Raw genomic sequence first — 22,729 nt, 5'->3', positions numbered from 1 at the left:
ACACAGCAGCTGGAGTGACACATCTGCCCAGCCTCTCCCCACCACGGGGGTCACAGTGCCCAGCCTCCACCATGCTGGGAGGTAGGAATCCAGCCTACCTGTGCTTGATGGAGTTGCTAAGGTCTCTGCGAGAGATCTGCGGGGACCAGCGCGGTACTGACAGTGTGTCTGTGGGGAGAGAAGAGAGGAGGAGAGCCTGTTACACAGAGGGTCGGAGGCTGGCGTGGGCCCATTACCTAGAGGATTAGAGGCTGGTGTGAGCTCCAGTCAAACCCAGTAAGAGGGAGGCTCACCGCCCTCAGGTAGGACAATGACCACATCACTTGTTAAACCAAAGCCAAGCAGAACACTTGTGTAGCTTGTTTATCTTAACCCATGCAAGGTCCCCCTGGGAAGGGCAGCCAGAGAGTGCCCTGAAGGAAGCCAGTGTGCAAACAATAAGATTAGCATCACTTCCGTTTACAGAGTGCTTAGTATGTGCTGGGTGTATGCCGACACGTGCCTCAGTTCAGTACATCGTGAAACAATCCCAAAGTTAGGGGTTGTTAGCATCCTCACCTTGAAGGTAAGGAAGCTGAGGCCTGGAGAAAGGAAGTCAGTTGTGCAAGGTCATACACCTCAGAAGCAGCACAGTCACTGTGAATCCAGGCTTGAGGGGCTCTAGAGCATGTGCCCTTGCAGGCAAAGTTCTAAAGCGGTAGATTCCAAATGCCAGTCACGCAAGTACCACCTTCCTAATTTTGGTCACAACCCTGTACAACCCATAGAGTTATTTGTTGCCTGTTTTAAGTTGACTCTTTTGTTTGTTTAAATACATTTATTTTAAAATCAAACTCTATATGGAAAACTAGTATAACTTTCTATATATTATAGGTAACTATCCTATATAATCCTATATAATAAAGAGGTAATATGCAAATTGACCATCACTCCAACACAAGATGGCCGCCCCCATGGGGTCAAAGATGGCCGGCAGGGGAGGGCAGTTGTGGGCGATCAGGCCTGCAGGGGTGGACAGTTGGGGGCGACCAGGCCTGCAGGGTGGACAGTTGAGGGGGGACCCAGGCCTTCAGGGTGTGGGCCAGGCCTGAAAGGGAGAGCAATTGTGGGCAATCAGGCCTGCAGGGGAGGGCAGCTGGGGGCGACCAGGCCAGCAGGGGAGGACAGTTAGGGGTGACCAGGCCAGCAGGGGAGTGCAGTTAGGGGAAACCAGGCCTGCAGGGGAGGACAGTTGGGGGCAACCAGGCCAGCAGGGAAGCAGTTAGGTGTTGATCAGGCTGGCAGGGGAGTAGTCAGGGGGTAATCAGGCTGGCAGACAGAAGTGGTTAGGGGCAATCAGGCAGGCAGGCAGGCAAGCGATTGGGAGCCAGCAGTCCTGGATTGTGAGAGGTATGTCCGATTGCCCATTTAGGCCTGATCCCACCTAAATGGGCAGTCAGACATCCCTTGAGGGGTCCCAGATTGAAGAGGGTGCAGGCTAGGCTGAGTGACACCCTCCCCCCAGTGTATGAATTTTGTGCACCAGGCCTCTAGTTTAAAATATGTCCAACCATGAACCATCTAAACTCATTCTAGAATAAAGGGATGGACTGATAAACAGGTGGATGAGTGGATAGATGGATAGGTCGATGGACTGGTTGATGGGTGTGTGGGTGGGTGGATGGATGGATGCATGGATGGATGAACATGTGGGTAGGTTAATGGTTGAATAGGTGGATGGATGAACAGATGAGTAGATAGATGGGTAGATGGTAAAATGCTAGGTGGGTGAGTGGGAATGTGGATGGATGGATAGGTAGACGGATTAGTAGGTGGGTGGGTGGGTGAATAGATAGATGAATGAATGGTTGGAGAGGTGGGTGGCTGAACAGATGATAGGTAAGATGAGCAGATGGGTAGGTAGGTGGATTAAGTGCTAGGTGAGTGAGTGGATGGGTGGATGGATGGATAGGTAAATGGATTGGTAGGTAGGTTAGGTGGGTGAGTGGGTGGGTGGGTGGATGGATGGATGGATGAATGTTTGGATAGGTAGGTGGATGAATGGTTGTATAGGTAGGTGGATAGACAGATGACTGGATAGATGGACAAATGGGTAGATGGGTGAATGAATTGCTAGGCTGGGTGGATGGATGGGTGGGAATGAGGGGGAAACTATACATCACGCAGACTTCAGACTGGATTCCTGTCCCCATCTGGTCTTTTCTTTTTTATCTTAGACTAAATTCCAGTGACCTCCACTGACTGAGTTCTGGGACTTTTTCTGCAGACTGAGCACCAGCCCCCACCTTCCTTCTACTTCCCGGCTCCTCACAGACCTTGAAGGCGCTGAGAGGTGTGAAACAATAGCAGAAATGAACTAGTGCTGCCTGTGAAAGCTCCAACAGCCAGGGAGAGAAGCCAGAGGCTGATCCGCACGCCAGCTCTCATTTCTCAGGCGAGATGAACTGGGCCAGCTCCCTGTTTTCCGAGCTGCAAATGCATACCTCATTTTTCACAGCAATTGTAATGGAGTTGTGTGCTCATGGGGGAGCCAGGCTTGTCTGAACCGATCAGGGAGCATTTAACCCCCAGCCCATTCAAACCCTCTCTTCGGTCTCCTGACACTGGCGGAGCCATCTGAAAGCTGTTTCCAGAAACCCCAGTTCTGCCCTGGGACCCTTCCTCAGAGAGCTAATGAGTCTCCAAGCCCCAAAGGGCAGAGAAAACAGGAGGGACGCAGCCTGATAGATCACTCACTCAGAATCATTGCCAGTGGAATCCCCTCTAGTTTAACTAAAAACTAAATGTCACCCCTTTTGTAATCCCATTTTACTACTTGTTTCAGTTTCCGAGAAAAAAAGAAAAACATTTGAGGGGCGGGGGGAGGGAGGGAGGGAGAGAACGCGCGCGCTTTCTTCCCATTCCCATCTCCTTTGGGGACTGAAGTGAGATTTGAGAGGAAGGATTCTACCTGCTAATTCCTTAAAATGTTCTCCAGGACCAGGACGGGGGAAGGGGTGAAGTTGTGCTGGAGAGGAGGGTTAGCTCAGATACACCGCCTCCTCATGGGGAATCCACAAAACTGGGAGTGCCACATGGGCGCTCCATCTCCTGGAGCATCAGTAGGGGCTGGCACGAAAGGTGTGTTGAGAAGGATTTTGAGGCTCACTAGGAAAGAGCACAGAGATTGCCTAGCAATGCCTGCCAGGGTGAAGAATAGGGTCATACCTACAAGTCTGCATTATCTGCCTCTCTGGCAAGGACAGAGACCACATCTTTGTCTCTGCCTCACTGCCTCAGAGCATAGGGCAAAATAAGTATTTAAAACATGTTTGCTGAATCTAAGATTATCCTATATAATAAAGAGGTAATATGCAAATTGACCCTCATGCCCTCATGTCACAAGATGGCCGCCCCCACATTGTCACAAGATGGCCAGCAGGGGAGGGCAGTTGGGGGCGACCAGGCCTGCAGGAGAGGGCAGTTGGGGGTGATCGGGCCGGGAAGGGAGCAGTTAGGTGTCAATCATGCTGGCAGGGGAGCGGTTAGGTCTCAATTAAGGCCAGCAGGGGAGCAGTTAGGGGCTATCAGGCTGGCAGGCAGAATGGTTAGGGGCAACCAGGCAGCCAGGCAGGCAAGTGGTTAGGAGCCAGCAGTCCCGGATTGTGAGAGGGTTGTCTGGCAGTCAGACATCCAGATTAGAGAGGGTGCAGGCCGGGCTGAGGGACACCTCAGTTATAATATAAACACTGAGTTTATTGATTACTCACTATGTGTTACCCACTGAAGTTTCTACCTGGAAGCTGTGCCTTGTTGCACTCAGGGTTCTCATTATTCCCGCTGTACAAAGGAAGACACAGGAGCTTAGATAGGTGCAGGGACTTGCTGAAGGTCACACAGCCAGGCACTAGCAGCTCCTCAAGCTGTAACTCTGCAATTGTTCACAAGTCCTCCAAAAGCCCGTACACCAGAGCTCTCAACTAGGGGCACTTATGGCCCCCAGGGGACATTGGGCAATGAATGGAGTTATTTTTGGTTGTCATACTAGGGTGGGGAGGATGCTACTCGTATCTAACAGTCAGAGGCCAGGGATGCTGCTCAACATCCTACAGTGCATAGGACAACCCCCCCGCTCCCCCCCCCACCCCAGCACAGAACTAACCAGCTCCCAAGGTCAATGGCGCCAAGGATGAGAATCCCAGATTCAGACGTTTTTACTTCTCCGGGCATCTCTCTACTCCATCAGCCCCCAAAAGACCCGGATGGTGTTCCTGAGGCTCAAGTCAGCAGACAGCAAGTCCTCTTGTATTATAAGCTCATCCCACTGTTCCACTCATAGCCTAATTATCCTGTTATTCTCAATTACAGCGCCGTCTCGAAAAAGCAGAAGTAATTAAGTTTAGTCGTTTGGTTTCATTCCCCCAATATCTGGTTGAAGGATGAACTCTGTCCATTACATTACGAGCTGCAGCAGCATTCTTCTCAGGCTCTAATAACCTGCTCACAGCATCACATGGGGAGTGAGGAGCTGAACTCTGAGACCCTCCTTTTACTTGCTGCGTTTGGATTTCATTACACTTGCCAATGCAAGCCTTAAAGCAAAGGGAAACAGTTTAAAGGGAAGGGGGGTGGAATTCTATGAAAATTGAGGCCTTATCATAACAGAGAAGGCAAACAGCATTTACAGCAATTAAACTGATATAGACACTTCTGCTTAACAATCAAACCGCCTATTAAGAAGTCTCCATAGCTGAACAAAAGATTCTTTTTCTAGTCTAATTTTCTGATAACAAGTCATGCAGACACGGAAGCAGAATTGCTGCCTTCTGTCCCAGGGGGAGAATAACAGACATTTCTCCTTAGACATTTTCATTTCCTCTGCCTGGAAAGGGAACGTGTTGGAGGGAAGGTGGGGTCTTCTCCCTTCTACAGGCCCCCACAAAAGTGCCTCCGCATAGAAGGGGATAAACCAGGAGCCCTGGTCTTTGAAACCACCTAGGTAGCCAGATAGACAAACAGAAGCCTCGACAGAAGAAACTGACATTAACAAAGCATTCATGTAATGTAGAGCTTTGATATGAAAAACTCAGAGTCAGACATGAGAAAAGCATCGAAAAACCTTTAACACAGGGACACCAGGTGAAAAACAGTGACAATAAAGAGAAGGAAGAGGAGGGAAACGAACTGGAGGAAAAGAAATAAGAATAACAATCAGCCCAGCAGTGTGGCTCAGCGGTTGAGTTACCTTGAACCAAGAGGTCAACGGTTTGATTCCTCATCAGGGTATTTGATTTCCAGCTGATTGATGATGTTTCTCTCTCACCGATGTTTCTATCTCTCTATCCCTCTCCCTTCCTCTTTCTTTAAAACTCAATAAAAACATATGTTTTTTAAAAAAATAACCATCAGAAGAAAATAAAAAATAATAGATATGCTTTTTTTGTGGTGTTACCACGTACCAGGCACTATTGCCATATAAGGCCTTTATATATACTATCTCATTTAATCCATACCTGACAGTGTACGCATTCTGGTAACCATCAGCTGTTATCATTAGCCCCATGGGACAGCCCTCCACATACAGGGAGTTCAACCCACCTAATGCTGTCCATGCCTCCTCCCTGCGTCTTGGGGAAGGCAGAGGAAATGAGGGGCACCCACCCTGTTAAAACTCAGGGAAGGGCCACAGAGCCCTGGAAGGTATGTTGTTAACATAAAAACATTCAAACCTGTAGAGAATTTTGTGAGTTTATTTGAGTCAAACTGTCGACAATTGCCAGGAAACAGAACCTCAATGGATTGAGATAAAGCTCCTGAGAATGGCGGGTTACAGCTATATTTATACATTCCAATCAAAGGAAGGGACATAGGTGGGTTACATGAAATACATTGGTGATAGACTAGAGAGGTGAGAGAAAGCAAAGCGGGGGTGAGGGGTGGGAGGAGGGGTTAACCCCTGGGATTGGATAAAATGTAAAATGATAGACACATACTTAGGTGGGTGCAGGAACAATTAACATGATAATGAAGGAATCTGCAGTATCTGTCCTGGCGCCTAGGCACATTAGGTTGTGCCCCAAGGGGTCCGGGAAAAGGGAAGTTACAAGTTACCCGAACGTTTCAAGGGTATGTTACTATAGATGCAAAAAGACAGCTAGGCTCAGTTAAGGTAAAGGCTGACCTTGTCAGTGAAGATACTGGCTTAGGAGGTGACTACCCACCAACACTTCTTTTAGTTAAAGTTTAATTTCATCCTTTGTGGTTACTTTAGGTCTCTGAGTTTGCAAGACCACCATGCAGGCCTCCCCTGAGCTGGTCAGGTTCGCATGTGGCCCCTTTCGTCCACAATGTAATAGCCTGTTGTTCAGTCCTTCTGTTGTTCATGCAGTTATCCAGTAAATGCCTTCTGCCCCTAATTGTTCACATTCTAATCCCTGGAACCTGTAAGTCTGTTACCTGACAGACAAAAAGACATTTTGCAGATGTGATTACGGATCTTGAAATGGTGCAATTACCCCAGGTCAGTGGTCGGCAAATTGCGGCTCGGTTTGCCACTCTGTTGACTGAGTTTGCCGACCACTGCCCCAGGTTATCCAGGTGGGCCCAGTGTAATGATAAGCGAAATAGGGAGGCCCAAGGGTCAGCGTTAGAGAAAGAGATGGGACGATTGCTGGCCTTGAGGATGCAAAGGAGGAAAGAGCCAAAAAATGCTGCTGTCTTCAAAAACTAGAAAAGGCGAGAAAACACTCTTCCCCAGAGCCTCCAGGAGGAGCCAACTCTCCTGCCACCTTGATTTTGGACTTTGGGCTCCAGGACTTGTACGATAATAAATCTGGGTTGTGTTGAGCCACTGAGTTTGGTAATTTTTTACAGCAGCTATAGGAGACACATACAGTACCTATTTTGTGCCAGGTAGGGTTTTAGGATCTGGGGGTATAGTGAACAGGGCAAGTTTTCTGAGCTTAGAGTCTATAGGAGGAGGATGAAAGTGACATATTCCATGAAGGAAATAAAACAGTACGATCCTGAGATTTGTTTGAAGTCAGTGGGAACCTGGAAGTTCATTAGAACAGAGTCAGGATGCAAGGATGCTGGGTCTGGGGAGGGGAGTCATCTCACAATTTTAAGAGCTCCCTCTGGCGGTGGAGGGGAGAATCGCCTGACAGGCTGTGACAAAAACAGGAGTGTCCCACCCCCATCCTCCCAACTCCCCACCCCCAGCATCAGGCCAGTGGTCTCCCAGCCCAGCCCTTTCCCACTTGAGCTGCCAAGATCCCACCTGCTGCCCCCAATTAAAAACAAACAAACAAACCCACACCCTGGAATGGGAGCAGTGATCAGCCTTACTTACTGTACATATCCCAAGTGGGAATACACCTCCTAAAGCCATTTCTTCATTTAGTGCAACAACCCTATGAGGCTGTATCCCTAGTTTACAGATAAGGAAACTGATGGTAACTTAAAGCCCATCCCTAGTACTTAGTGGACTTTAAAGTTGAACCCAGTTTCCTATAGAGTTAAAGCCTTGCTACTCTCTCCCTACCACATACACTATTAGCTTCCTATAATATGTCTACTTCTGAGACATCTGTATCATTTATTGTTTAAAACATGCAGCCCTATGGAGGGATTGAGCGAGAGAGAGGGAGAACACACATGGACATGGACAACAGTGTGGTGGAGTGGGAGTGGAAGAGGGTATAAAGAGGATAAATGGTGATAGAAAAAATAAAATAAAGAAAAAACCACACAAAATAAACATGTGGTCCTAGAGTTGGAAAGGAGTACAAGAAACTGTCGACTTAGTCTCCGAGCCTCTAAGTGGTTTTGGATAACAGAGGAGCTACCCTATCCTTAAATGCTTCCCTGGAGATAAAGGCCTCGGAGCACATAATACTATCTATAATAATAAAAGCGTAATATGCTAATTAGACCGGACAGCCAAAGGACCTTCCAGACGTCATTCCGGATGTCCTTTTGGACAAAGCCGCAGCGGCGGGGGCTGAGGCAGAGGCGGTTAGGGGCAATCAGGCAGGCAGGCAGAAGGGTTAGGGGTGATCAGGCAGGCAGGCAGAGGGGTTAGGGGTGATCAGGCAGGCAGGCAGAGTGGTTAGGGGTGATCAGGCAGACAGGCAAGTGGTTAAGGTAGATCAGGCAGGCAGGCAGGCAGGCAGGCAAGTGGTTAAGGGCAATCAGGCAGGCAGGCCAGTGGTTAGGAGCCGGTGGTCCCGGATTGCGAGAAGGATGTCTGAGGGGTCCTGGATTGCAAAAGGGTACAGGCCGGGCTGAGGGCCCCTCCAGCCCCCATGTATGAATTTCGTGCACCGGGCCTCTAGTTAATAATAACAGCTAACATTTATTGAGCATGTACTGCATGGCAGGACTCAGATTAAGTGCTTCAGATGTATTATTTAATTGGATCTCTGAAACTTCATTTCAGGTAGTAGAGCTGGGATTTGAACTTGGACATCAAGCCGCAGAGCTTATCCTCAGAAACACCACAACTGAAGTGAAAGTTCCACGCTGCCCCCAAGCTTCCAGCTCAGCCCAAGTGAGAATTTAACAATGACGCTGCTTTCAAATCCACAGGAAGATTCTCTTGGGCCCAAAAATACCTGAAAAGAATAGAAACTTAAACTATTCAAAGCTTCTTTGGGGGCCACAGGCCCGTCACCAGCTAAAGCCCCACTGATCTAGCCAACGTGCCAACCAGTCCTTGACGAAAGCTGCTCATGGCATTATGGGCACAGCGGGGACTAGCTCTGTTTGCTTTCACACCCAATCCAAATGGATCGGATCTAAAAGCATTTTAATGACGTGTGCCTCTAAAGGTTATAGCTCCATGATTCTGCAAGGCCAAACTAGTTTCTTGGTGAATATGGTTATCATTTTCTCCCTGAGACAATGATAACCCACTTCCCAAACTCCTATTTCATCATCCGGGGGCTATGGTGGCTATGCAGTTGTCCGGGGAACAACTGGCACCAGCGACTGTGTAGACGAGGTGGGCCCAGGTGCCCTGACAGGAATGCGATGCTAGGGATTAAAAAGGATGTGCTGCTCACTCTCTTTTTCCTCCCATTGATTTTTAGAGAGAGTAGAAGGGAGGGGTGAAGGGGGAGAGAGAGAAACATCGATGTGGGAGGGAGACATCGATTGATTGCCTCCCACATGTGCCAGAGATGGAACCTGCAACCCAGGTATGTGGCCCCTTACCTGGAATCAAACTCACCACCCTTCCATGTGAGGGCTGATGCCCTAGACACTGAACAACACAGGCCAGGGCCTGGGCTGCTTCCTCTGGATGGAAGAGACTAGTCCCAGGAGAGACCAATTCAGGATCCCCTGGCATTGAGGCAAAACAGAGCTACCACCTAGAAGCAGGAACAGGGCAGGAACAGAGATATTGTGGTCAACCCAATCTGCATGGATGGGGGCTTTAAACTAGAGACAAGACCTTGAGCGTGGACCTCCTTTGGAGTCAGAGCCAAATCCTTCTTTCTGAACAAGAAGGGCCTCCAGGTCATCCAGTTGCCCACTGGGGTGTGGGAGAGCGCGCGGGACTTGCAGCAGACCTATGTTCCAACATCAGCTCTACCACTTACTACCGTGTTTCCCCGAAAATAAGACATCCTCCGAAAATAAGACCTACTTACAGGTTTCCTTCTGAGTGGGATATAAGGCATCCCCAGAAAATAAGGCCCCCAGGCTCTGTCTCAGAATGAAAATTAATTTACCGTAAACTGGTCGCTAGGGCCACCCCGACTGGCGTCTAGCAACCAGTGACGTTATGCGGAGTCCTGACGTCACTGCTGTGTGGAGGCGGAGCGGAGGTCAGAGTGAGCGGTGAGCGCGGGGTGGGAGAGAGGAGGAGACTTTCACAGATGCGTGTAGAAGAACAGGAGGATTAGAGCGGACGGGACGCGGCAAAGGTGGTGAGTGCTGGTCTGTCTCTGGTGACACTACCTGATGCTCGCGGCCGCCTTCCTGATGACTGAAGGTTCTCAGTCAGTGGCAGACCCTGCTCCAGCCCAGATCCAGGCCCCAGTAAGCCCAGTGACAGTCCCCAGGCAGGCCCCAGGGGATAAATGTCTGATAAAGAGGTAGGGTGGATGTCTGGTGAAGGTGTTCAGTGGCACAGGGGTGGGGGGGGAGGGGGATCACTTAAAATGACACAGGAGGATCAGAGGGGGCAATCAAAATGACACAGGAGGATCAAAAGGGGTTATTAAAATGGTAATCCCCCCTCTGATTCTCCTGTGCCATTTTGATTCCCCCCTCTGATCCCCCGTGTCATTTTGAGTGATCCCCCTCCCCCCACCTTGATACCCCAATTCCTTTTTTTCTTACCCCTAGAAATGAGCGCAAAAAGAAAAAGCTACTCTGTGGAGTACAAGAAAGGAATCGTGGAAGACTCTTGGGGCCAAAATCTCACTGCTTTCTGCAAAGAGAAGATGTTGAGTATCCGATTGGTCCGAAAATGGCGAGCAGAGTATGGTAACCTCATTGAACAAGTGGACAAGGGAAATGCTAAAAAGTGCAAGTGTGGATCAGGTCGGCAACCATTATTTTCCGAGCTGGAAGACCCGATCTGTGAATGGGTTGTTGACAGGAGAGCAAAGGCTTTGGTTGTGAATAGGGCTCAGATTCAAGAATTTGCCCTTGCAATGGCACCACAGTTTGACATAGCCCCCGAAGACTTCAAAGCATAACAACACTGGCTGGATAATTTCCTTCAGCGAAGTGAACTGTCTTTAAGAAGATCTACAACATTGTTTAGGTTGGAAGATACTCAAGTTATTAAGCGAGCACTTGCATTCAAGTCCTTCATTGATGATGCTGACTTCTCTAAATACAATCTTTCCAACATGATTGCTATGGATGAAACTGCAGTGTTTATGGGCCAATCATCCCAAACAACAATTGAACAGCGGGGTGCCTCCTTAGCGTACATTCCCTCCACTGCTTACGAAAGTGCACGTGTTTCCTGTATTTTGGCAATTCGTCTGGATGGCACTAAAATCCCACCTTTAATCATTTCTAAGGGCAAGAAGGAAAAGATTGAACGTGTTTTGGGAGTTTTTATTCTTGAAACTGAAAAAGCCTGGGCCACACAAGCAGTTATAAGGAAGTGGGTCGATTTAATGCTGCCGCTTGTTATGCGAGGGAGCCAAAGAGGTCTGCTAGTCTGGGATGCAGCCAGCACTCACTGCGCTAAAGACATGAAGACATTTCTTCACGAAAGAAAAATAGATCAGATAATGATTCCCGCAGGAATGACGGCCTATCTCCAGACTCTTGATATTGCAATAAACAAGCCATTCAAAGACAATTTGCGCATGGAAATTAATGACTACATTGAGAATAGAATGGAGAGAAATCAGCGTGGAAACTTTGTGAAACCTAAACTGCAAGAAGTTGTGACTTGGGTGAAGAATTCATGGGAGAAAATCACTGACAGTTGCATTGCAAATGCATTGCAAGCAGGCTACCTTGACAAGAAGTACTCATTTAAAGACAGTGCTATTGCTAAACATGAGAGATTTGGTCCACTGATTCTGAAAGAAATGGAGTCACAAGAAATTCACCAGGAAATTCAGGAATTGGATTGTTATGATGATGTTCCAGAAGATGATGACATGATTGTCATTGAATAAATGAGTAAATTCTTGATACTGTAGGATTCACAGTTTGTCTGGTTTGTGTTGACAACTACCGTACTACCGTACCGTATACAGGTAATAAATTTCCTTTATTTTCATTTAACAATAAATGTGTACCGTATTCTTCTTCATGGAAAAATAAGACATCCCCTGAAAATAAGACCTAGCGTGTCTTTGGGGGCAAAAATTAATATAAGACACTGTCTTATTTTCGGGGAAACACGGTAGCTATGACACCTTGGGCACTTGCACCTGAGTCCCTGTTTTGTCTATAGAAAGCCTATAGAAAGAGGGTCATAATATCTCCCTGATAGGGAAGTCAGGAGGATGAAGTGGGGTAATATGATTGGAACAGGGCTCTGCTGAGTGCCTGACATACTGTTATTACTGCTTTTGTCATTGTCATCATCACTCTGCCTCCAGAATTAACACACCAGTTAGAACATGACAAAGCTCTCCAGGACTCTGATTCAGAGCAGTGCTTGGCAAGCTGTGACCCTCAGGCCACATCCAGCCCATCACCTGCTTTTGTAAATAAGATTTGATTGGCACAGCCACACCCACTCGTTTACATATTGTCTGTGACTGCTTCTGCGACAGAGACAATAGGGCCCCCACCGCCAAAATTGATTATTACCTGGCCCTTTGGAGAAAAAGTGTGTCAACCCCTGATTTAGAGCTGAGGAACTCATTTCCTTGGCTGATTAGCAGAGATTTTTTTTCTTTTTCTTTCCCCACTCAGCTTTATGGAGGTATAATTGGCAAATAAAATTGTAAGATATTTAAAGTATACCATGTGATGATTTGATATACATCTACATTATGAAATTTTTTTTTTCTTTGAAGCCAGAAGACCTGCGTTGAAGACCCACTTCTGCGACTCACACAGTGGGAATCCTTGGACAAATGGCCTTTCTCCAAGCCCAAATGTGCAGGACCCCTTGGCGTCACCCCCCTGCTCACCTAGTCCTAGCACCCTGTGGGGGTGCTGCTTCAATGCCCATGTAACAAAAGAGTGGGGCTGGGCATGGGAGGACCGCAAGCAGTCCAGCCGAGGTTCTAACCCACTCCAGTCTCACCCCCACCCCGGGCTCTTCCTAGCGCTCACTGTCTCCTGCAAGGTCTCCAATGACATGCTACTGCTGAATCCATGTCAGCCGTGAAGACAAGGGAAAGGAAAATTAACTCTCTCCTCACTGCTTCTGTCTGGGCTAATTAATATGATTATCCACTTGTCACTTGATCAAGGCAGAGAGAAGATCCTGAGGATGTGTATGTTGCAATGGGAGGGGTGGTGGAGATGGTCATGGCCGAGAGGGTAGACAGAGAAAGGGCCCTCTTGGGAGTGTCTCCAGGTGGAAGACTACCTGGGTGAGACAGGTGAGCAGTGAGGGCACTGAGTAAATGGTAGCCCAGCAGACAGCGGGCTGATGTACAGGGCAGAAGGCAAGAAAGTGCAGAGACTGTGAGGGGAGGACATTACAGAGTCACAATTCAAGTCTCTTTGGTCACCCCTTCCTCCTGGCCCCAGCCCCGGCTAAAAATTTTTTTAATGGTGAAACCATTGCCCTGGCTGGTATTGCTCAATGGTTAAGAATGTCATCCGTGCACTGAAGGGTCTCAGGTTCAATTCCTGGTCAAGAGCATATACCTGGGTTGCAGGTTCGATCCCCAGCACTGGTCAGGATGCATGCCAGAGGCAACCAAACAATGTGTCTCTCTCACATTGATATTTTTCTCTCCCTCACCCTTCCTCTCTCCCACTCTCTCTAAAATCAATGAAAAAATATCCTCAGATGAAAATTAGCAGAAAAATAATAAATAAGTAAATAAATTTTCTAAATGGTGAAACCAATTTGGAAGCACCTTCAAGATCTAGTGGGGAAACTAGAATATATTTATTTTAATACCCCCTCCCCAAATCATTCTCCCCTTTTTAAAAGACCATCACCATCTCCTTACTGCTGAGCTGGGGTCCCCAGTTCCCCATAAATCAAACATGTGGACAGTGATGGCACCACCTGACGCTGGAGTCACCACTGCGGTTTATTTGAGCCCCTCAGATGGCCTCAATTAAATCCCACTGCTGGCAGAGAAAGAGAAGACAGCAGAGGCACTTAATTACATTTCATAATGTGCTCACTACTGAATGTATTCAAGTGTATCGGAGATTTTTAACCTCGTAACCAAATAATGGGAGACCCGGGTGCCACATGAGTAATTATCTTCCTTGCGGGAAAGATAGAAGGAGAATCCAATATGTTAACTATAGGCCAGGTATGCATGCCCGATGGCGGGGGTGGAGGGGAGGGCATAGCAAGAAAAGTAAGGCAATGAGCCTCTAATTCCAGGAGATACACCCACAGATTAGAGGGGGAGTGGCACTGTCATTCACCCCTGATTCTAAACCATGAGACATATCAGGAAATCTCTCTTTCCTTCTCTCCAGTAGCCCTACTCCACCCCTGCCCCTGGAACTTCCCCTCGATATAATTTTACTGCTAGGGTCTGGAAAGAGGAGGGGGTCATCTTAAAATGTCAGAATCTGTTTATGAAACAAGGTAATAAAATTAAAATGCAAAAAAGGAAATAAAATCTTAACATCTAGAAAAATGCAGAAGAATCTCATTGTGGCAATGGATCCACCTTGGTTTGGTTGAGATGTGCTCGGGAAATAAATGATCAAAGAGGAAATATGTGTGGTGCTACTCTAATATGATCCTGAGGGTGGGCTTGCTGTATTATTTAATATCATTGTCTCAAGGACTTCGCTACAGCATCCTATCTACTCAAGTGACTAAGAAAGGCAGATGGGGAGGAAGAACATGCCGATCCCAGGCCCAAGAGGAAGAAAGCCCCCGTGTAACTGAGAAAGCAACAGGACAGCGTTAAGAGCCAGTCCTGGGCTTAAAATTGCCCATGGCCATTGCTGTCCCTGGCCCTGCCCAGTCCTCCCTGAGTCCCACATTCAATGGAACTGTTCACTCTATCTGAAAACTCTTCTGCACCCCCTCCCTACTTCTCTTAGCCCAACTCATGCCAACCTCTTTCCCAAGATCCAGCTTAGGCATGGCTCCTCCAGGAAGCCCTCCCTGAATGCACAGGGGCAGATGCCCTGCCATGCCCCTCCTGCAGCATCCTGCACTTACCTCTCCAGGCTACATCCTCATTATGCAGAGAATCTCTGCTTACATGTCTGTTCTCCCCACCACCCTTGACTGTGAGCTCCTGGAAAAGAGATGCTACCAATTACTCATCTTTGTGTTCAGTGTCTCAAGCAGAGTTTGGCTTAGTGCTGAGAGGTGAAGGGTTTTTCTTGCTAACTCCAGCAAAAACAAGCCAGCAGCCGAATGCTCTGAATGGCGGCTTCACTTCCCCATGTCCTGCGAGACCTGGGACAGTCAGGCGTCCCAGGAACCCAGGGGTCCCACTCTGCCCTGACCCACACCTCCAGCCCCAGCTCCCAGGGTGGGACCTCGGCTGGGGCAGCTGACTAGATGAAGCCCATCTGTGCAAAGACAGAGCCCACCACTTTCTTTCCCACTGTTGCCCCCCTCCCCCCTGTCTGTCCAGGGCCCCACAGTTACCCTAGCACCGGCAACGCTGTCTATTCCTCCTGACTCTCGTCTGTAATGGGTCCCTCCTGAGGACAAACTTGCAGTTTAGGTCAATTTTCACATTCAGTCCTCTCAGCCACTCTGTCAGGGAGGTTTAGTATCACTCCCATTTCACAGATAGAGAAACTGAGGTTCTGAGAGCTTAAATCAGAGAAGCAGAGTTATAAAAAGTATGGGGTTTACAGTTAGGAAGACCAGGGTTTTTGCCCTGAGTTTGCCACTCACTGGACAAGTTACTTAACTGAGCTGCTGCCGAGTAATAATGATAACAGCTAACATGGCCATGTCAGTGTTCCCAGAACTGTCAGCTACTGGAGTCATCTGATGCCTGTGACGCCCTCTCGCATTGTGATTTAATTCAGGGGTCAGTAAACTATAGCCATGGACCGAATACGGCCCACAGCCTGTTTTTATAAATAAAACTTTATTGCCACACAGCCACGCCCATTGTCTATGGCTGTTTTTGCACTATATAGGCAGAGTTGAGTAGCCACACAGGGACGATGTGGCCCGGAAAGGCTGAATTATATACTGACTGGATCCTTAATAAAAAGTTTGTGGACCCTTGATTAATTTGTACTGCGGTATAGCCTGGGTTTGAAAGTTTTAAAAGGTCTCCAGGTAATACCAATCTGCAGACTAGTTTGGAGTCTGCTCACGTGGGTGTTTTACTTGCCTGAGCTCATTGACTGTGTAACAACCATGACTATTTCGCTTCTGTGTCCTCAGCACCTAGCACAGTGATGGGCATGGACTGGCATCTCCACAAACACTAAATGAATGAATGTTTAAATAAATAAAAGGATGAGTGAATGAATGAAAAATCCACCCCGTGAGGTAGGTACTGATGCCCCCATTTTGCAAATGGGAAAACTGAGACTCAGAGGTCGGCTAAGGAACACGTCCTTCTGGGATTTGAACCTCGTTTTCCCTGAGGGGGAGGCCCCATTTCTGATATTCAGGAAGGAGGAGACACCACCAGCAAAGCTATCGAGGGGGATCCTTTTGTGTTACCTCCCTGGAGAGAAGCCCTGTGTGTGAGGAGAGGCAGCCTGGAGACCCAGAGAAGCTGGGGCCAGCTTCAATGCAGAACCATCTCAGACCACAGAGATACAGGATCTGTCTCTTCCGACCTGAAGAAAATGCTAATTGGAAGAGGCTAGCTTACTGTGCCCTGGCTCAGGCTTAAGTGAGAACAAAACAAGAGTTGACAGACAGAGGCCCCACGCTGCCATCACCACAGATGTCCCTGTGAAGGGAGAGAAACAGCCAGCCCTGTGCTCCATCAATTTCAATTGTAAATGGTCTCACGTTGAAATAGACCCACAGAAACAGCAGTGTCAGTGACGGTGTCGGACGAGGGATGCACAGACCACGGGTGAGGGCAGCTGAGACAAAGGGCTGCTGAGAAGGTCCCCACACAGAGTCATTCCGTGGAATTTGCAAGTGGGGCTTGGCATCTGGACCCAGAAACAGGTGAAAGGAGCTGTTCGTGGACTTTGTAATGCACGATCTGGGCATCCCAGGAGCCCAAACCCCCTCTTTTGCCTAAGAAGCAGGGGGTTGACATATGAAGCAAGAGCCTGGCACGTAGTAGGTGTGCATTAAAAGACTGCTTTCCTCTTGAGCAACCCAGATTCTTGTTTGCAGCTTTCTTTAATAGTGCTGCTTCTCTCTGGCCGGAGAAGACAAAACCTGGGCAAGAGGCTCTTTTGGGAAGAAGGCCACGAGTCTAGGGAGAAGCAGCGGCGAGTTATGGGGAGGGCAGAGCTGTCTAGGTCCCTCTGGCCATTTATTTGTCCCTATCACCGTGTTCTCAGAGCGCGTCCATAGCCCTGGCTTGCCCCGATGTGATGGATGGGTCTTAAGTTCCTCGCACACTACATCATCAATTACTTTCATATTTATTGCCTTGAACTGAGTTTATGGATCTTAAATCAGAGCTGCTCAGAGTTGCCTGAGCTGAAATTCTCCCCCAATGGAAATGTGGCATTTTTTAAAAATTATGCAGCCACCCTGTAGTTAATGTTCAGTGGACGTTAATTGTCCATGGAACAAAGGGCTGCTGAGAAGTTCCCCACACAGAGTCATTCCGTGGAATTTACTGCCTGAGTGGGCTCAGCAGGGACAGACCAGGCAAGCGCATTGTGAGAGACCCTGGTTCCCCTTTAAGAAACTCCAGACGCCAGGCACCCTCAAGTCTGAACTTCAGGAAATAGACTGCCTCCCTCGCTCAGCTCCCCAAGACTCAAAGTGCCATCCAAAGAGATGTCATACTGTCTGCAGTTTGCAGACATGGTGGAGACAGCCTTGTGATGGATCACATTCCAAGGTCAAGATGGGGTGTCTATATTCCAAAGCACCCCAAGTGGGGCTGAGGTGACAGAGATGTGTCCGGTCCTGGTCCTAGTGTGGCAGCCGTGAAGGTGAGGCCACCGAGATGGGGACCTCTGCTGCCACGGGACTGTGGTTCATCAGTGAGAAGTGCTGTCAGTATCAGGGGCACAGAGGAGCCTCGCCCCAAGGACTTGGAGATAAGGAAGTGGACCCTCCAAGAATGAAACTAGCCCATGCCCTAGTGGCTCAGAGGCCAGAGAAACCACACAGAGCTAACGCAGAGGTTCCTACAGTGGGGGATGGGGCTCCCAGGGGACATGTGACAATATCTAGAAGCATTTTGCAGGGTAACAGTAGGGGGGGTGAGGGGGGGAGGTACTACTGGCTTCTAGTGGGTAAAGGCCAGGGATATTGTTGAACAGCCGCCAGCACTAAGAATTATCCAGTCCAAATGACAACTGTTTTATAGTTCAGAATCCCAGCCCAAGGAGCCAGGAGGAGATCTGGATCCAGAGCCTGTTGCAATCAGATTAAATGATAGACATATTGACAGGAGGGCTCAGTCAACCATGAAAGGAGAGACAAAGAGAGTCACAGGGATGGATGCTGGCTTGACCCTCTCAGCCATCCAGGGGACAGGCATCTGAGGCACTGGACACCATTCCTCCTTCTAGTAACAGCAGCCTGGTTTTCCATTGGGAAATTACCCTTCCGACATCTCAGTCCTAGAGGTCAGAGCAGGCTGAACCTCCCTTCCAGTCCTGACCCAGGCATGGGGAGTCCAAAGCATTCCAACTCCTCGACCACCATGATTGGTTCAGGGGTAAGCATGTGACCCAAGATGGGCCAATCAGAGCCCAGAAACACCCTGGGACCTTTTTCCTTTAAAGATACCCTCTACCAGCCGTGGGCAAACTATGGCCAGCGGGCCAGATCCGGCTGTTCTATCCGGTTTTCTTGCTCTCCCCTCCGCTCCTTTACTTTGAATTTATATTAGTTCACACAAACACTCCATCCATGCTTTTGTTCCGGCCCTCCGGTCCAGTTTAAGAACCCATTGTGGCCCTCGAGTCAAAAAGTTTGCCCACCCCTGCTCTAGCCCCTAGAGTAGCTAAGCTGGTGGGCTGCACCTGAGCGCCCAGGGGCTACCTGTGAGAAGGACCTGGCCTGAGGTAAGCCGCACCCTAGAAAAGCAGAAGCAAAAGATACAGAGAAACCAAGGGTTGATATATCATTTAAGCCCTGGAGCATCTCCAGTTATGATTAAATTCTCATTTTAAAAAAAATAAAAATATATATATATATATATATACTTCATTGACTTCCGAGAGGAAGGGAGAGAGAAACATCAATGATGAGAGAGGATCACTAATTGGCTTCCTCCTGCACGCCCTTACTGAGGATTGAGCTGCAACCCTGGCATGTTCCCTGAGCGGGAATCGAACTGTGACCTCTTGGTTCATATGTCGATGCTCAACCATGAAGCCACACCAGCTGGGCTCTTCACCTTTCATAACGCTGACTACTCCAGGTCAGTGGGTCTCAAACTTCATGCATCACAGTCCCCTGGAGGGCTTGGTAAAATACTGATTTCTGGACCTTCGAGGTGTCAGTTCACCAAGTCAGGGGAGGCAGCCTCGATCCCTAATAGGATGGTGCACTGGGAGATACTGAGTAGCGTCCCAGGCCTCTATCCGCTGGAGGCCAGCAGCACCCTGCTCCCCAAGCTATGACAATTAACATCTCCAAACATTGCCAGTGTCCCCCAGAAAATGGGCAACGGTGCCCCGGGTTGAGAATCACTGCTCTAGATCAAAGACACCAAAAAATGCACATTAAGAAAGGAACCACCAACTGCAACCCCCAAACTTCCTGGGCTCGTGACCATGGTCCCAGCTATTTATCAAGGATTGAGGGTAAGTGTGGGAGTTAGGACAGATTGCTTAAACCTGTCACTCCTACGGACATCTGACATCTGTGAGGCCAAAGAGCCTCAGATCCTACAGCCAAATGGCTCTGTCTTCTCAAAGTTTCCCCAAGTTCTCAGAGAAGCCCCCTGCCCAGGTGCAGTGACTCAGCCCAGTCACGAAAGACAGAATGGCCAACCATAGCTAATCACTGAGGAATGAGTTCGAGCCAGAGACAGCCAATGCTCAAAGACCGTCTGATTGCAAATATCACAGAGGAAACATAAATTCACAGAGCGGCCCCAGGTTCCCAATTCTCAAGCTCAGCAAACCAAATTCGAAGGTGCAATCTTCGGAGGGTTTTTAAAAAGCCGGGTGATGGGTAGTCGGTGGGGAGAGGAAGAGGTGCCGAATCCGGGCCTGATGGATGGGTGTGGGTGCAATCAGACTCGTCTTCAGAACTCTTCTCTCAGACACCTGCCCCCTTTGTCCCTGGAGTTTGGCTCTGAATGTGCCCCTGGACCACACTCTCCATCTTCTCTACCTGGTGCTCCTATTCTTGTAGAAAGGCACACAACCTAATGATGGATTTGTTCAAGGTGATCATTCTCCCTTACGTGCAAAACAAAGGCAGGATTGATGAACAGCAAGAAGCACATTCACTGGCCTGATCTATGCCTTTCTCCTTGGAGCAGGCAGCAAGGCCTCCAGGCGCATGTCAACATCTCTGCATCTGTCAATAGGACCTTGATTCTCTAAAGACTGAAAGGGCTGTCAGGGCTGAATGTGTAGAGCCAGCTCAGGGTTTTTGGAGCCCCAGTCAAAGCCTCCAGGTGACTCTCTTTGCATCTGCTAGTGTCTTTCATCCAGAAATATTACCCTTGAGTGAGGGCTGAATGGGGATGTTAAAGGCATGGGGATGAGGTTGCAGGGAGGGGCGCTCCTGTGCTGGGAACAGCTCGGTCCTGCTCCCTGAGCCACATCTCAGTGCTGCCTCTGGCTGAGTCTTTCACCCTCTCTGACACTGGTTACTTCCTTACCTGCAGTATGAGACTCCAACCCTGCAAGGTGGCTGTTGGATTCAACAAGCCTCTCAAATCATGCTGCCGGGTTGGCTCTGCCACTTGTCAGTGGTAAAACTCTGGGCTAGTTCTTGCTTAATCTCTCTGTGCCTCACTGGTAACCAAGCACTTAGAATGGTGCCTAACCTTTAGGAGGTGCTTAATTCATATTTAATTTAATATTTAACAAATATCCCTCTCCAACTCTACCCATTAAAAAGGGTGACATCAAGCCTGGCCAGTGTGGCTCAGTGGTTGAGCGTTGACCAATGAACCAGGAGATCACAGTTCGATTCCCAGTCAGGGCACATGCCCGGGTTGCGGCCTCGATCCCCAGCAGGAGGCAGCCAATCAATGATTCTCTCTCATCATTGATGTTTCCATCTTTCTCTCCCTCTCCCTTCCTCTCTGAAATCAATAAAAATCTCTCTATATAAAAGCCTAATATGCAAATTGTCCCCTCGAGAGTTCGACCAGGAGACTGGGAGTTCGATCGCTCGCTATGATGTGCACTGACCACCAGGGGGCGGCACGGAATGAAGGAAGGCCCTGATCAGCCCTGATCGCCAGCCAGGCCTATGGACCCTACCCTGCATGAATTTCATGCACTGGGCCTCTAGTATATATATAAAAAAGAAGAAGAACAAGGGATGCACTGGTTCATCTCAGCCTCGCCCGTGCTGGCCCAGGACCCATGTGGCTCAGAGTGGTCACTACTAAAGGTCTAGCTGCATTAAATTAAGGCAGGGTTAGGACAGTGTGCACACAGAGGAAATCGCTCTCACATTAATGACAACTGAGATGCATTCACTATGCTAAGAGCTTGGGATGTGTGGCCTTATTCCATCTTTCCCAATGACTGTGGGAAAAGAGGCAAATATCTCCCCTTCCACAGGTAAGAAAACAGCCCAGAGAGATGCACAGCTGGTTGGTGGAAGCCAGCACTGAGCTCGGGGTGGGCGCCTCAGCAAGCCCCACACAATAAGGTCTACAACATCTTCAAGGGACTTGTGTCCCCTTCTGGCCTCAGCTCACCTCCCTGAGCTCCTGTTCCCTCCACAAATGGGGGATCGTATCTCTAAAAGGGAGTCGGGCAAAGCTCAGAGCTGCCTGGGCTCATGCACTGCAGATCTCCTGGGAGAGGAACAGGGAGCAGGCTTGATTAGCAGAGGGTGACAGAGTCAGGCGTCTGGCTGACAGGAGATTAACCGGGGGTTCTGCAGATGTGAGGCCCAAGGACAGGTATGACAGGAGGGGACAGGGTTTCTAACACCACTGCTGCCCTACTGGGGAGAGCGGGGCAGAGTGTGGGCACAGTGGCACCACGCATGAGACTGGGCTGTCCCCAAGGCCACTGAGTGTGACGGTTCCTTAGCACTGATGCCTGGTCTGCAGGAACCACTGACACATGACCAACTCGACTGCAAGGGAGGCGCCTCCTCAATGTTTCCTAAACTGTTGCAAAGGCGGAAGGAGTTGGAGTGAAATAGCCAGGGAGTTGGGGTGAATCCCTGGTCCACTCTGAGTCTCAGTTTTTTCATCTGTACATCAAAGCTGAAGACAGTGTCCACTTCTTGGGCTTGTGAATGACAGACTACCTATCAAGTGCCAAAGATGAGGTCTAGCACTTGCCTGTGTTTTACTAAAAGCTCGCCTCGACTACGTGTTTCTCGGAGACGTGAAGGTGCCCAGAGAGCTATCGAGCTTATAGTAGCTGTTCAATTAAGAAAAAATACCCGCCAAATGCAGGTATGAGCAAACAAATGAACGAAACCTTGGATCATTTGATCATTCCTCCTGATTTAGATTTATAAAATGCCATTATTACTTTTAAAACAAGGAGATCTTAGCCCAGAGAATGAAGAAACTTGCTCAGGGATAAGCTGTGACTTGGCAGCTGCAACTTGGCAGCTGTGACTTGATCCCATATAAGTTTCTTAGAGGTGGAGGCTGGCTCTGGGCCCCCCCCCCCCCCCCAGGGAATGCAGGAATTCCTGCTTCCAAGGTTGTGGACCACCCCTCCTGCCAAGAATAACTGTAAATGCTGGGCAGGATGTTTTTAAAACCGTGTTTATTTTTATTTTTTTAAATATATTTTATTGATTTTTTACAGAGAGGAAGGAAGAGGGATAGAGTTAGAAACATCAATGAGAGAGAAACATCGA

General features: G+C 48.7%; 1 protein-coding gene across 1 annotated transcript in view; it reads right to left on the bottom strand.

The window, feature by feature from the left end:
* The window catches only part of KSR2 (kinase suppressor of ras 2), a gene marked incomplete at its 3' end in the record, with an annotated part of 280,786 nt that overhangs the window by 70,007 nt on the left and 188,050 nt on the right, over positions 1 to 22,729 (bottom strand). The window contains exon 6 of the mRNA XM_080649604.1: positions 99 to 168. Within this exon, the coding sequence (XP_080505730.1) occupies positions 99 to 168 (70 nt within the window). The remainder of the gene's footprint in view (positions 1 to 98; positions 169 to 22,729) is intronic.

The sequence above is a fragment of the Plecotus auritus genome, assembly GCF_963455305.1.
Source record: "Plecotus auritus genome assembly, chromosome: 13".
NCBI lineage: Eukaryota > Metazoa > Chordata > Mammalia > Chiroptera > Vespertilionidae > Plecotus > Plecotus auritus.
Note: the sequence above shows the minus strand (reverse complement) of the source record. Positions and strands in the feature narration are given on the sequence as shown.